The following is a 16,156-nucleotide window of genomic DNA, read 5'->3' as shown; positions in this document are numbered from 1 at the left end:
CCTCGGCTAAACGGTTAAAATTGCTTCAGGATCCAGCCAGCAAGCCAGTGTAGTTGCTGCTGGTATGCAGACTCGAGACAGCAAGAAAGTCCCACTAGATCTAAGACAACAAGGTGCAGGGCTGGATGAACACAGCAGGCCAAGCAGCATCATAGGACCAGAGAGGCTGACGTTTCAGGCCTAGACCCTTCATCAGAAAAGGGGGAGGGGAAGGGGGTTCTGAAATAAATAGGGAGAGAGTGGGAGGCGGATAGAAGATGGATAGAGGAGAGGATGGGTGGAGAGGAAACAAACAGGTCAAAGAGGCGGGGATGGGGCCAGTAAAGGTGAGTGTAGGTGGGGGGTTAGGGAGGGGATAGGTCAGTCCAGGGAGGACGGACAGGTCAAGGGGGCGGGATGAGGTTAGTCGGTAGGAGATGGAGGTGCGGCTTGAGGTGGGAGGAAGGAATAGGTGGGAGGAAGAACAGGTAAGGGAGGCAGGGATGAGCTGGACTGGTTTTGGGATGCGGTAGCAGGAGGGGAGATTTTGAAGCTTGTGAAATCCACATTGATACCATTGGGCTGCAGGGTTCCCAAGTGGAATATGAGTTGCTGTTCCTGCAACCTTCGGGTGGCATCGTTGTGGCACTGCAGGAGGCCCAGGATGGACATGTCGTCTAAGGAATGGGAGGGGGAGTTGAAATGGTTCGTGACTGGGAGGTGCAGTTGTTCATTGTGCACCGAGCGTAGGTGTTCTGCAAAGCGGTCCCCGAGCCTCCGCTTGGTTTCCCCGATGTAGAGGAGGCCACACCGGGTACAGCGGATGCAGTATACCACATTGGCAGATGTGCAGGTGAACATCTGCTTGATGTGGAAAGTCTTCTTGGGGCCTGGGATGGGGTTGAGGGAGGAGGTATGGGGGCAGGTGTAGCACTTCCTGCGGTTGCAGGGAAAAGTGCTGGGTGTGGTGGAGCTGGAGGGGACTGTGGAGCGGACAAGGGAGTCACGGAGAGAGTGGTCCCTCCGGAAAGCAGATAAGGGTGGGGAGGGAAAGATGTCTTTGGTGGTGGGGTTGGATTGCAGATGGCGGAAGTGTCGGAGGATGATGCATTGGATCCGGAGGTTGGTGGGGTGGTACGTGAGGATGAGGGGGATTCTTTTTTGGTTCTTATTGCGTGGACGGGGTGTGAGGGATGAGTTGCGGGAGATGTGGGAGACACGGTTGAGGGCGTTCTCGACCACTGAGGGGGGGAAGTTACGGTCCTTGAAAAACGAGGACAACTGAGATGTACGGGAGTGGAATGCCTCATCCTGGGAGCAGAGGCGAAGGCATTCGTGTGGCTTCCTCTACATCAGGGAAACCAAGCGGAGGCTCGGGGACCGCTTTGCAGAATACTGCATCCGCTGTACCCGGTGTGGCTTCCTCTACATCGGGGAAACCAAGCGGAGGCTCAGGGACCACTTTGCAGAATATTGCATCCGCTGTACCCGGTGTGGCTTCCTCTACATCGGGGAAACCAAGCGGAGGCTCGGGGACTGCTTTGCAGAACACCTACGCTCAGTTCGCAATAAACAACTGCACCTCCCAGTCGCGAACCATTTCAACTCCCCCTCTCATTCCTCAGACGACATGTCCATCCTGGGCCTCCTGCAGTGCCACAACGATGCCACCCGAAGGTTGCAGGAACAGCAACTCATATTCCACTTGGGAACCCTGCAGCCCAATGGTATCAATGTGGATTTCACAAGCTTCAAAATCTCCCCTCCCCCTACCGCATCCCAAAACCAGTCCAGCTCGTCCCTGCCTCCCTAACCTGTTCTTCCTCCCACCTATCCCCTCCTCCCACCTCAAGCCGCACCTCCATCTCCTACCGACTAACCTCATCCCGCCCCCTTGACCTGTCCGTCCTCCCTGGACTGACCTATCTCCTCCCTAACTCCCCACCTACACTCACCTTTACTGGCCCCATCCCCGCCTCTTCGACCTGTTTGTTTCCTCTCCACCTATCCTCTCCTCCATCCATCTTCTATCTGCCTCCCACTCTCTCCCTATTTATTTCAGAACCCCATTCCCCTCCCCCTTTTCTGATGAAGGGTCTAGGCCTGAAACGTCAGCCTCTCTGGTCCTATGATGCTGCTTGGCCTGCTGTGTTCATCCAGCCCTGCACCTTGTTGTCTCGGATTCTCCAGCATCTGCAGTTCCTACTATCTCTGATTCAATTTTAACCCCACTAGATCTAAATTGAGTAACAGAATTCATAAACCAGTATCCAAGAAAGTGCACACACTGGAAAGTTCACCTACATGTGGTTTGGAACAGTAAAATTCCTTAGCAACATCCAAATCAGAACCAATCAAAATAACATTTGGTTAAATGGTCAGCCAGTTCTAATTGAGGTTGATACTGACACAGCCGTTTCAGTGATTGTAGAACCAGTCTAAGAAAATTCACTCTGGACTCCAACCCTCGAGACCTTGTGCAAGACCTTGACCAGACTGCAAACCTATACTGGGGAATCTTTACAGATTGAGGGTACAACTTTGGTTCTGGTGTCTAATGGGAAGCCGCTAGTTCACTTACCGCTGACTGTAGTAAAAGGCTCAGGGCCCAAGCTTGATGGAGCAAAATTGGTAGAGAAAGATTCACCTAAATTAGCTCCACATTTTTCGATTAGAATATGGCTGCCTGAGTGAAGTCATAATTAAATACCCGGAAGGTTTTCAGGAAGATCTAAGGACTATCAAAGGAGCCAAGGCTAACTTCCATATTGACCAGGAAGCAATTCCACGATTCTGCAAGGCCCACCCAGTGCTATTTGCCTTACGTGCAAAAGTAGGGGCGGAAATCAAGAGGTTGGAAAGTGAAGGAATCATCAAACTAGTCCAGTTTGCAGAATGGGCAGCACCAGTCGTACCAATTGTGCAGCCCAACGGGTCCCATATCAGTACTAGAGCTCAGGTCTTTCCTTGTGCTGATGAACTATTACAAAAGTTCACACATGACCCTGGCCTCCATCCTGGAACTTTTATATCAACTCTTAAAGGGTCAGCCTTGGAGATGGTCATGTAGCCAAGCCATAGCTTTCAGGGAAGTAAAGGAACAGCTATCATCCTCTAAGGCGTTGGCACATTATGATCCAAAGCGAGATCTGGTATTGATATGCCTTGCCTCTCTGTACGATATCGCAGTAGTATTAGCTCAATGGTGGCCCAATGGAGAGGAACACCCAATAGTGTATGCATCCAGGAATTTGGCTAATGCAGAGCGTAAATATGCCCAGATAGAGAAGGAAGGTTTGGCGTTCACATTTGGAGTTCAACCAATACCTTTACAGATGTAAATTTGTAACAATAATGGACCATAAACCCTTCTAGATCTACTTAAAGAGGACAAGGGAAGTGCCACCCATAGTTTCAGGGTGAATTCAGCAATGGGTTCTAGTACTAAGTGTATATAATTACAAGTTGGAACACTGTCTGGGAGGCCAAGGAGCAAATGTGGATACATTGAGCCTCCACCCGCTGGCAGATGCACCACCAGTGGTACCACCACTGGGTAAGTCCGTTAATGGTTTTAAAATTTTCTGTACATATTTCCAGTCACAGCTGACAAATCAAACCTTGGATGCAGAAAGATCCGGTCCTGGCAAAATTGAAACAGCTGGTGGTAATGGGGGAAACCAAAGGTCTGTCACAACCAGAACTGAAACCTTTTTGGACCCGGAGAGGCCAGATCATAGTAGAGGGTTTCTTTCTCTTTATTCATTCACGGGATGAGGGCGTCGCTGGCTAGGCAGCATTTATTGACCATCCCTAATTGCCCAGAGGGCAGTTAAGAGTCGACCACATTGCTGCGGGTTTGCAGTCACATGTAGGCCAGACCAGGTAAGGATGGCAGTTTCCTTCCCTAAAGGACATTAGTGAACCAGATGGGCTTTTTGACAATCGACAATGGATTTGTGGTCATCATTAGATTCCAAATATTTTTACTGAATTCAAATCCCACCATCTGCTGTGGCAGGATTCAAACCTGGGTCCCCAGAACATTATCTGGGTCTCTGGATTAACAGTCCAGTGATATATACACACAATATTATGGGCAGCAAGAGTGATTATCCTTTTGACCTTTGCGTGGGACAAAAAACAAAGAACAATATAACACAGGAACAGGTCCTTCAGACCTCCAAACCTGCGCTGCCAAATTTTGTCCTTCGCTGCTAAAACTGTCTTCTCTTACAGGATCCATAGCCCTCTGTTCACTTCCTATTCATGTGTTCGCCCAGGTGCTTCTTGAATGCTGCTACTGTGTCTGCTTCCACCACCTCCTCTGGCAGCGCATTCCAGGCACTCACCACCCTTTGTATGAAAAACGTGCCTTGCAAGTCTCTTTTAAACTTGCCCCCCTCACACCTTGAACCAGTGTCCCCTAGTAATTGACTCGTCCACCCTGAGGAAAAACCTCATACTTTCCACTCTATCCATGCTATTCACAATCTTATAAACTTCTATCAGGTCACCCCTCAACCTCCTGCATTCCAGTGAAAACAAACCTTATCTATCCAACCTTTCTTCATAGCTAAAATCCACCATACCAGGCAACATCCTGGTAAACATTTTCTGTGCCCTCTCCAAAGCATCCACATTCTTCTGGTAGTGTGGTGACCAGAACTGTATGCAATATTCCAAGTGTGGCCTAAATAAAGTTCTATAAACCTGCAGCATAACTTGCCTATTCTTATACTTAATGCTCCTTCCAATGAAGGCAAGCATGCCATAGGCCTTTTTTACTACCCTATCTACCTGTGCTGCCACCTTCAGTGATCTGTGGACCTGCTCACCCAGATGTCTTTGCATATCAATACTCCTAAGGGTTCTGCCATTCGCTTTAATCTCCACGTGTACCTGACCTTCCAAAATGCATCGCCTCACATTTGTCTGGATTAAACTCCATCTGCCACTTTTCTGCCCATGCCTCCAACTGACCTATATCCTGCCGTACCCTCTGACAATCTTCCTCACTATCCACAACTCCGCCAATCTTTGTATCGCAAATTTACTAATTAGAGCAGCTATGTTTTGCTCCAAAGCATTTATATAGATCACCAACAGCAGAGGTCTCAGCACTGATCCTTGTGGAACACCACTAGTCACAGCCCTCCATTCTGAAAAGCATCCTTCCACCACTACCCTCTGCCTCCTATGACTAAGCCAGTTCTGTGTCCATCTTGCCAACTCACCCTTGATACCATATGAGGTCACTGCTAGATACTGGCTAATATCACCAGGGTCATCAAGGGGTACCCAAAATGAAGATAGTGGCAAGACATTATGTCTGGTGGCCAGGACTGGATGCAGACATAGCTGCATTGGTAGGGCATTGCCCAGAGTGCTGTCAAGGACAAAAGTTACTGCCAGCAGGTTCCCCCACATTCATGGGAATGGCTGGGTAAACCCTGGGCTTGGTTACATATCAGCTATGCAGGTCCTTTCATCGGCTCAATGTTCTTAGTCATTGTGGATGCCCACTCAAAGTGGTTGGATGTGCATAGAGTTCATTCGTCAAACACAGGAATGGCAATAGAAAAACTACGCAGGTCATCTGCAACACACAGACTCCCAGAGGTGTTGGTCGCAGATAACGGGCCATTGTTTACCAGCAAGGAATTCAAGTATTTCCTAAAATCAAATGACATTCATCATGTAAGGACAGCTCATACTATCCATCATCCAATGGTCTGGCGGAAAGAGCAGAATTGCTAATGGGGAGAAGAGTCCACACCAAGTTAAATCTGATCTTCCCACAATGGTTGGGGGGTGGTAACAGCATCAGGAATGTCAATGCTGGACACAGGACTCCACTAAGCGAGAGAGACAGTTTACTTCAGGGGACGAAGTTTAGGGTAGAAACCATGGAAGCGGCCCTGCACAGGTAACAGACATGGTCGATACACAGTCAGTTCCAGTGATGTATAAAGTTCGAGTAGGTGCAACTGTCCTAGACAAGCATGTGGACCATATGAAAGCCACAAATTTGCAAACAATGCAGGAGCATATGGTGCCCTGCCCCTTGGAACATGCGGCAAGGGTGCTAGAGCCCATGGGTTCATCCTCGCCATCAAGCAATGTTGACTCATCTGAATCAGAGATGGATATGTCACCTCGACACCTTTGCTACAAGTTGAAGAAAGTGAAATTCTGCCAAAATGCTCCTGGTGGAAGAGGAGATTTCCAGTGAGTTACACGCTGCCCATAACAGATGCTGAGTCAAAGGAACCTGACCCAGTGCTAAAATGCCCCAGGAGGCTCTTCAAGAAAATGGACCGGCCTATGTCCACGGACTTAGAGGGGGGGGGATCTAGTGATTGTAATGAGGTCAGCAAGTTAGAGCTCATAGAATGAGTTCCCTAAATTGGATCAGATTAACAGCCCCAATCAGAGAGCTCTGGCTGACAGATAAGAACAGGAGTGTGAGAGATTCCGTCACGCTGATAGCTGACTCTGAAGAAGTAGTACTAGAGTCAAGGACTTTTCATGTGGAAATACAGGGTTTGACTGGTTGACAGGATACCAACCTCTGGAGTTATTTCGGTTTCAAACAGAATTTTCCTCACCTTCCAATTATACCAGACCCTCTCCCTTTATTAAACTTTCTGCCATCGTTTGCCAGTGTTTGGTGTCACATTTTTGGGGTGAGGAAGTGATAATATTCTTCTTGCACTCAACAAAGGTCTGTAATTGGCTTCTTCATTTTGTTCTACCCAGCTATATTTTTAATTGAATTGTGATAAAGCTGCATCTGGAAAAGAACTAAAATTCTTTGTGGCCAACTGATGGGTGTTTAGCAAAAAGGGAGCATTTTCACACCTGGCTGGAGCACCCCTTTTCCATTTAATACATTTGCCAAAATCTTTACAACCTGTTTGATATTCCTGGCTAAAATATCCCTATTGGCAATTTTACCAATATTTAATGGTTTCTGGGAACTTAATCCCTGCACAAGCTTAGCACTCATCTGGCTATCTGTGCCAAGCCAATCTAGGTGATAAAGTGTCCAAGCCACACCCCACTTCAAGCTATTAAAGCTTGCATTTAAATGCAGTACAAATCTTAAATGTTTGGAAATGCTATCCTTTGGCTGATCCATTATAACTAGTTCCAGTGATACGAGTGGAACCTCCCCAATGGACAAATCCTCTTAGCATTTATACAATAATGAACAGCTCCTTAAAACAGACTGCATAGTCTTCATATTATTTGGGATGTCTTGATCTTCTTCAAATGTCAGCTGCATTTGCTGGCGGTAATTGAACAGTAGAATGTTAAAGTGCAGCATTTTGGGACTTCTATGAGGCATAAGTTACTTCTCCTTAACTTCATTGAAAGAAGAATGACTTTGGAATCCAAAAGTAAACAGTTCACATTCGATTTACAGTTTTGTGTCATTATGGTACAGGATGTATAATGACCCAAATACGTCATTAGTTGCCAAAATAAAAACACTCCAAACATGCTACCATTGTTCAAATTTACAGAATTCCCAGTTCATAAACTCATAAGTCCCTTGATTGAAGTTTGATCTCACAAGGTCCTGACTCTGAGCAGGGAATGCTGCCCAACTGAGCCACACTGAATTTCAGTTTGAATGCAGAAACTCTTGAAGCAGGAAAGTATGGAACCCAGAACTAATTTTTTTTTATTAGGTGCATTTGCTTTGAAAAAATTGATGACTGAATAACAATTCAGGTTTGCATTGCCAAATTCCTTGTTGGCTACTTGCATACAGCAAGGATATGCTCACTTTGTACTCAAAATCAATTGTTGCACACATTACTGAACATTTACCAATTTGGGAGTAAATTTTTGTAGAAAGTAGTTACATTAACAGTGTGGCCACAAGAGTAACAAGTTGCACTTACATACATCTTAACGTAGATAATGCAGTATTTCACAAAAGCATGAGGAAAAATAATCAAGGCTGAGCCAAAGGAGGAGAGATTAGTAGTGTGCACAGTGGGTGAGGGTAGGGGATCAGAAACTCAGCTGGGGTTCAAATACAGTTCAAATACAGCATCAGGATTGGAACACGGTCTGATGATCACGATTCTGAAAACGAAATGAGGTGTTGATGGTCAGAATACAGGGCTTGTGGTGGGGGATGGAGGAGCATTAAGAACAAATTTTTTGATCTTCCTCATCCTTTGCTAAAGGACCTGCATTCTCCTGAGACTGAAGGTCAGATACTCCGTCTGACTGAGATAACAGAGAAGTACTGCTAGGCTGCACTTTGTACTTTTTTATCATTTTGATGGAGGCTGATGCCACAACTGTTCGATGCTGTCAAGGAGACTGAAATAACTCCACAGAGGCCGGTATCCCGTCACCAAGTCACCCTTTATTTACACGTGGAGAGTCCTTGACACTGATCCAGCTCCCTCAGAGCCAGCTCTCAGAGTGAACAGGATGACTGATTCTCCTGTTCTTATCTGTCATCCAGGGCTCCCTGATTGGACCAGATTGACAGCCCAATCAGGAAACTCAGATTCTATGGTCCTCATAGGACCACCTCATTGACCTCATTACAATCATTACATCCCTCCCCCTCTGAGTCCGAGGACATAGACCACTTCTTATTCTAGCTCCCCTGGGGCATTTTAGCTCCAGATCAGGTTCCTCCAACTCTGCCTCTGATACGGGCAGCGTGTAACTCACAATGCAGTGGAAATGGCAGTGACACTGAACAAATACTTTGTGACTTTCTCCACAGTTGAAGACACAAATTACGAACGAAAAATAAAACATAATCTAACGAAGGATAATCTAGGGGCTAATCAAAGGGTAGAAAATAAGGTAACAAAGGTTAGCAGAGGAAGAGAACAGGAGAAACTCAAGGAATTTAAAATCTAACAAATTCCCAGGACTTGAGTTACATCCTAAGGGTCTAAAAGAGCTAGCTGCAGAGACAATGGATGTGCCAGCTAGGATTTTCCAAAATTACGAGCAAAAGGGGAACTATAGGCTAGGGACCATCAGGAAAGTGCTCAGATACATTTTAAGGAAACTTGACCATTTCCGGGTGAATTACATAATTTGATTAGAATGAGTGAACATGAATTATGAAAGGGAAATTATGTTTGATAAGCTTAGGGTTTTTTTGAGGATGCATCTGGTAGGGTCAATAAAGAGGAATCACTGCATGTCATATATTTGGAATTCCAAAAGGCATTTGATAGTTTCCCATACAAAACATTAAGACACTAGATAAGAGCTTGAGAAGGTGCAGTATAAAACACTGGCATGGATAGAGGTTAGTTCATAGACAGGAAGCAGACGGTAGGGATATTTAGGCATTTTTAAGTTGACATTTTCCAGTTGGAGTGTTGAAAGGACCAGTGTTGGGGCTTTAGATATTGGAGCACTTTAGAACCAGTGATCATAATTCTATTAGTTTTAAGATAGTGATGGAAAAGGATAGACCGGATCTCAAAGTTAAAGTTCTAAATTTGGAGGATGTCAAGTATTAGGCAAGACCTTTCAAAAGTTGATTAGGGGGCGGATATCTGCAGGTAAAGGGATGGCTGGAAAATGGGAAGCCTTCAAAAACAAGATAACGAGTGTCCAGAGACAATATGGTCCTGTTAATGTGAAGGGCAAGGCTGGTAGGTGTAGGGAATGCTGAATGACTGGAAAAATTGAGGCTCTAGACAAGAAAAAGAAGGAAGCATATGTCAGGTGTATACAGCAGGGGGTCGAGTGAATCTCGAGAAGAGTTACAAGGGCAGCAGCACTATACTCAAGAGGAAAATCAAGAGAGCAAAACTGGGACATGAGATAACTATGGCAGATAGAGTTAAGGAGAATCCAAAGGGATTCTACAAATACATTAAGGACAAAAAAGTAACTAGGGAGAGAATAGGGCCCTTAAAGATCAGCAAGGCCACATATGTGTGGAACCACTGGAGATGGAGGAGCTACTAAGCGAGTATTTTACATCAGTGTTTACTGTGGAGAAGGATATGGAAGCTAGGGAACTTGAGGAAATAAATAGTGATATCTTGAAAAGTGTCGATATTACAGAAGAGGTGGTGCTGGAAATCTTAAAATGCATAAAGGTGGATAAAACCCTGAGACCTGATCAGGCATACCCTAGAACGTTGTGGGAAGCTGGAGAAGTGATTGCTAGGCTCCTTGCTGAGATATTTGTATCATCGCTAGCCACTGGTGAGGTGTTGGAAGACTGGAGGTTGGCTAACATGGTGCCATTTAAGAAAGATGGGAAGGAAAAGCCATGGAACTATAGACCTGTGAGTCTGACATCAGTGCTGGTTAAGTTGTTGGAGGGGATTCTGAGGGACAGGATTGACATGTATTTAGAATGACAAGGACTGATTAGGGATAGTCAACATGGCTTTGTGCGTGGGAAATCGTGTCTCACTAACTTGATTTTTTTGGAAGAAGTAATGAAGAGGATTGATAAAGGCAATTGTCTATATGGATTTCAGTAAGGCATTCGATAAGGTTCAGTAGACTGGGCAGCAAGGTTAGATCACATGGAATACAGGGAGAACCAGCCACTTCGACACAAAATTGGCTCGAGTATGAGACAGGGTGGTGGTGGAGGGTGCATTTTGGACTGGAGGCCTGTGACCAGTGGTGGTGTAGTGGATAGCAAAGAAGGTTACCTCAGAGCACAATGGGACCTTGATCAGATGGCCCAATGAGTGGCAGATGGAGTTTAATTTAGATAAACGTGGGGTGCTATATTTTGAAAAGGCAAATCAGGGCAGGACTATTACACCTACTGGTAACGTCCTGGGGAGTGTTGCTGAACAAAGAGACCTTGGGGTGCAGGTTCATAGTTCCTTGAAAGTAGAGTCAGAGGTGGACAGGATAGTGAAGAAGGCATTTGGTCCGGTTGCCTTTATTGGTGAGTGCACAGAGTATAGGAGTTGGAAGGTCATGTTGCAGTTGTACGGGACATTGGTTCAGCCACTTTTGGAGTACTGCATTCAATTCTGGACTTCCTGCTATAGGAAAGATATTGTTAAATTGAAAGGATTTAGAAAAGACTTACAAGGATGTTGCCAGGATTAGAGGGTTTGAGCTATAGGGATAGGCTACTTTCCCTGGAGCATCGGAGCCTGAGGGGTGACCTTATAGAAGTTTTTAAAATCATGAGGGACATGGATAGAGTGAATAGTCAAGGTCTTCCCCAGGGTAGGAGAGTCCAAAACTAGACAAGATAGGTTTAAGGTGAGAGGGGAAAAGATTTAAAAGAGACCCAAGGGGCAACTTTTTCATGCAGAGAGTGGTGCGTGTATGGAATGAGCTGCCAGTGGAGATGGTGGAGGCTGGTACAATTACAACATTTAAAAGTCATCTGGATGGGTATATGAATAGGAAGGGTTCAGAGGTATATGGGTCATATGCTGGCAAACTGGACTAGATTAATGTAAAATTTCTGGTCAGCATGAACAAGTTGGACTGAAGGTTCTGTTTCCATGCTGTACACCTCTATGATTCGATGTCTTGGATGAAGAGACAGAGAGTAATGTATCTACATTCGCTGAAAATTGAAAAACTAGATGGGTAGACAAGCTGTAAAGTGGACAAATAATTATAAACAGGTTACAGACAGTGAATTTGCAAGAAGACGCCAGATGGAATAGAATGAGGGGAAGTATTATTCAATTTGTCATAAGAATGGAAAAGCAGATTTTTTTTGAGAGCTTGAGTAAAAGTGGATTTTTTTTTTGCATTTTAGAAGAATGTGAGGCCTGAGACATAGGAGCATAATTTGGCCACTAAGCCCATTGAGTCTGCCCCACCATTCAATCATGGCTGATACGTTTCTCAACCCATTCTCCTCTCTTCTCCCCATAATGATACATCCCCTTCCTAATCAAGAACCCACCTATCTCTGTTTTAAAGATTCATCACCCTCTGACTAAAGAAATTCCTCCTCTTCAGTTCTAAAGGGTGATCCCATCATTGAGCCTAGTGCCTCCTACTAGTGGAAGCATCTGCTCCACGTCGACTCTATCCAACCCTCTCAGTATTCTGTAAGTTTTAATGAGATGCCCCCTCTTCCTTCTAAACTTCACTGAGTAAAGACCCAAAGTCTTCAACAGCTCCTCATATGACAAGCCCTTCAGCCCAAGGATCATTCTTGTAAACCTCCTCCGAACCCTCTCCAAGGCCAGCACATCCTTCCTTAGATACAGGGCCCAAAACTGCGCTCAATATTCCAAAAGCGGTCTGACCAGAGCCTTATACAGCCTGAGCAGTACATCTCTGCTCTTGTATTCTAGCCCTCTCAAAAAGAATGCTAACTTTGCACTTGCCTTCCTAACTGCCAACTGAACCTGCACATCAACCTTAAGAGATTCTGAACTAGGATTCCTAGGTTACTTTGTGCTTCAGATTTCTGAAACCTTTGCCCATTTAGAAAATAGTCTACACCTCTACTTTTCTTACCAAAGTGCATGACCTCGCTCTTTCCCACATTTCATTCCATATGCCACTTCTTTTCCCACTCTCCTAACCTGTCCAAGCCCTTCTGCTGCCTCCCCACTTCCTCAACACTACGTGTCCCTCCACCTATCTTTGTGTCATCCACGAACTTAGCAACAATGTCTTCAGTTCCTTTGTCCAGATCATTAACGTAGAACGTGAATAGTTGTGCTCCCAACATTGACCCTGCAGAACTCCACTAGTCATTGGCTGCCATCCTAAAAAGACCTCTTTATCTCTACCCTCTGACTTCTGCCAGTCAGCTAATCCTTTATTCATGGTGGTACCTGGCCCTAACACCATCGGCTCTAATCTTATTTAGCAGCCTCCTGTGCAGCAACTTGCCTTCTGGAAATTCAAATGGATCATGTCCATTGGCTCTCCTTCGTCTAACATGCTCATTACCCCCTCAAAGAATTCTAACAGATTTGTTCGGCATGAATTCCCTGTGACAAAGGTTATGCTAACTCAGCACTATTTTACCATGTACTTCCAAATACTCTGCAATCTCAGCCTTTATAATGGACTCTAAAATCATAACAACAACGGAGGGCAGGTTACCCAGCCTATAGTTTCCCATTTTCTACCTCCCTCCCTTCTTAAACAGGGATGTGACACGAGCTATTTCCCAGTCCTCTGGGACCATCCCTGACTCCAGTGATTCCTTAATGTTCACCACCAATGCCTCCACAATCTCCTCAGGTGTCTCCTCCAGAACCCTGGGGTATAGTCCATCTAGTCCGGGTGAGTCATCTACCTTTGGACCTTTCAGTTTCCCCAGCACCTTCTCTTTACAGATGATCACTACACCCACCTCTGTCCCTTGACCCTTGAAGTTTGGTTTTCCTACTGATGTCTTCCATCATGAAGAATGGTACAAAGTACCTATTCAGCTCCACCGCCACTTCTTTGTTCCTCATTACTACTTCTTCAGTCTCATTTTCCAGCAGTCCAATGTCCACTCCTGCTTCTCTTTTACCTCCTGTGTCTCTAAAACAAAAACTCTTGCAATCTTCTTTTATATTACTGACTAGCTTACCCTCATATTTCATCTTCCTCCCCATTATCGCTTTTTCAGTTGTCCTCTGCTGGTTTTTAAAGGCTTCCCAATCCTCCATCTTCCCGCTAATCTTCACCATATTGTATGCTTTTACTTTTGCTTTTATGCTGTCCCTGACTTCCTTGCCTCATCCTCCGCACATTATGCTTCTTCTTCCTTTGGACGAATTGCTGCTGTCTTAGAGACTGAGGCAACAAAAACAAAGTTGCTGAAAGCTCAGCAGGTCTGGCAGCATCTGTGGAGGAGAAAACAGAGTTAACGTTTCGGGTCCGGTGACCCTTCCTCAGAACAGACCCTTCCGTAGAGACTGAGATATTGTTGCTGAGGTATCTGGAACAAAAAGGGAACCACTTGAACCATAATGGCACTAATCATTCAGGTCTGAGGCCGGGAGAATTTCTTCACACAAAAGTGTTCTGAATCTTTGGACTTCTTGTTATCAGAGTTATGAAAGCACCATCCTGGGATATATTTAAGGCCAAGATTGTCAGATTTTTCATTTCTCAAGGAATCAGTCGGAGTAGGTGGGAAAGTGGAGTTTAAGCCAAGATCAGCCAAGATCACCCTGAATTGAGGAGGAGTTTGGTCATCTCCCATTTCTTATCTTCTTAGATGTTCAGTTTCAGGACATTTATATATGCCACACCAACAAATTATTACAATGTTTCTCTAAATCAAATGATGGAAAAACAGATCCAGCATTATCTTGACGGCAAATTAAACAAAAACAAATGTAATGGAGGTGTACTTACCTAGTTCTAAATAACTGCTCTCATCTTCTGAATTACCAAGGTCAATACTGGTAGATAACACAGCAACAAATCCTTCTTTAAACTCCTCAAAATTTACCTAAAATTTTCAATAATATCAATTACTTCTTGGAAGAATATAATGACCAATTTACTACTGACTTCACCATATACAGAAATTACCAGATTCTCTCCTTGTCTTGTTGTCCTACACCGGTGTTTTATATTAAAACTTCTTTTTCCTTTATTTTGAAATGTCACAACAGGATCCGTTCTCTTTTCTTCCTATCACCTCAACAGCATGTCTCTGGACCAAACATTAATTGGTCTTTCTTTACCCTTTGCAGGTGGTTTCCCTCCATCCGTCAACAGAATCAGCCTCTCTGCTGACTGCCTAAATATTATTTTTTGAAATAAACCTTTTTGGGATCAGTATAGGAGTAATTTGAGACACAGCACATGGTGACTGCAACACATTACCTTTTGTCATCCTGGTAGTTGTGTAACACAGTGATAATAGAGCTATGTACTGATCACAAAAATCAATGTCAATTAGTTTAAATTGCACCCAGTCACTCATGTGTGTGTTGCCCAAATACCATGCCAACACCTACAGTTAAGACTCACAGATGAATGGTGACTATTTCAACAAGTAGCGGAGGATATTTGGACCATAATAGCAGGCAATAGACCCCTCGAGCCTGACATACCTCAATCTACTCTCACCTTGCTCCTATAATCCTTAACGTCCTTATTTTTAAAATAATTATAATGTCAGTTTCGAACTTTTCCATTAGTCAAGCAGGTTTTTTGAGAAGAGAGTTTCACACTGGTTTGTGTGTGAAAAAAATGCTCCCTGACATCAGCCTAACTCAAATTTTAAGGTTATAGACCAGTGTTCTGGACCTCTTCTTTTCCAATGAAATAGTTTCTCTCTAGCAGCCCAATCAATTGCTTATTCATGCTAAACTCATCAATTAGATCACCCCTTAGGTTTCTAAAATCAAGGGAATACAAGTTGTTCTCATTATTAAACATTGTTAGCTAGGGTTTCATTCTGATCAATAAATGTTGTATTCAGAACTGAATGTATACACCAGGTGGGGTTCTAATCAGAGTTCCATACAGCTGTAACTAACTTCCAGCCCTTTTGAGATAAAGGTCAATGTCCCATCGACCCTTGAATTTTTCTTCTGTCCATCAGCCAACTAGCTTTAGTGATTCTGCATGTTGCTATCCAAATTTTTATGTACATTAAACACCTGCACGTACAGAAACTCGGCAATATTCGCTGAGATATATGACAGTACGGGCCTCAGACTAAACAACTAGAACGCAAAGATTCTCCACCAGCCCGCTTCTGCCACACAACTCTTTGATCACCAAAATCCACACAAGCCCGTGGACAATATAGATCATTTCCCATACCTCGGGAGGCCCCTTCCTCTTGGTGCGAGCAGACATTGATGATGAAATCTATCATCAGCTCTAACGTGCCAGTGCAGCCTTCAGATGTCTGAGGAACAGAATGCACTTGAAGTCTGGGACCTTAAACCCAGCACCAAGCTAATGGTCTGCAAAGCAGCCGTGGATCCCACCCTCTTGTATGGATCAGAAGCATGGACCATGTACAACAGACACCTCAAATCCCTGGAGGGTCATTACGAGAGCTGCCTTCGCAAAGTCCTGCAAATCCACTGGCAGTATAAATGTACCAATGTGAGCACCTCTCCCAGACCAATATCCTGGCACTCGTCACACACAGCCAGCCATGTCGGTAGGCCACACTGTCCGTGCACCCAACACAAGATTTTCTCAACAATTTCTCAACTCCAAACTCCATAACGGTAAGCAATCA

General features: G+C 44.7%; 1 protein-coding gene across 1 annotated transcript in view; it reads right to left on the bottom strand.

Annotated features, from left to right (window-relative positions):
• LOC125483954 (ninein-like protein) overlaps positions 1 to 16,156 on the bottom strand; it is a 46,971-nt gene that overhangs the window by 18,280 nt on the left and 12,535 nt on the right. The window contains exon 3 of the mRNA XM_048600678.1: positions 14,302 to 14,398. Coding sequence (XP_048456635.1) covers positions 14,302 to 14,398 — 97 coding nt within the window. The remainder of the gene's footprint in view (positions 1 to 14,301; positions 14,399 to 16,156) is intronic.

The sequence above is a fragment of the Rhincodon typus genome, chromosome 9 (assembly GCF_021869965.1).
Source record: "Rhincodon typus isolate 14 chromosome 9, sRhiTyp1.1, whole genome shotgun sequence".
Classification (NCBI taxonomy): Eukaryota; Metazoa; Chordata; class Chondrichthyes; order Orectolobiformes; family Rhincodontidae; genus Rhincodon; species Rhincodon typus.
Note: the sequence above shows the minus strand (reverse complement) of the source record. Positions and strands in the feature narration are given on the sequence as shown.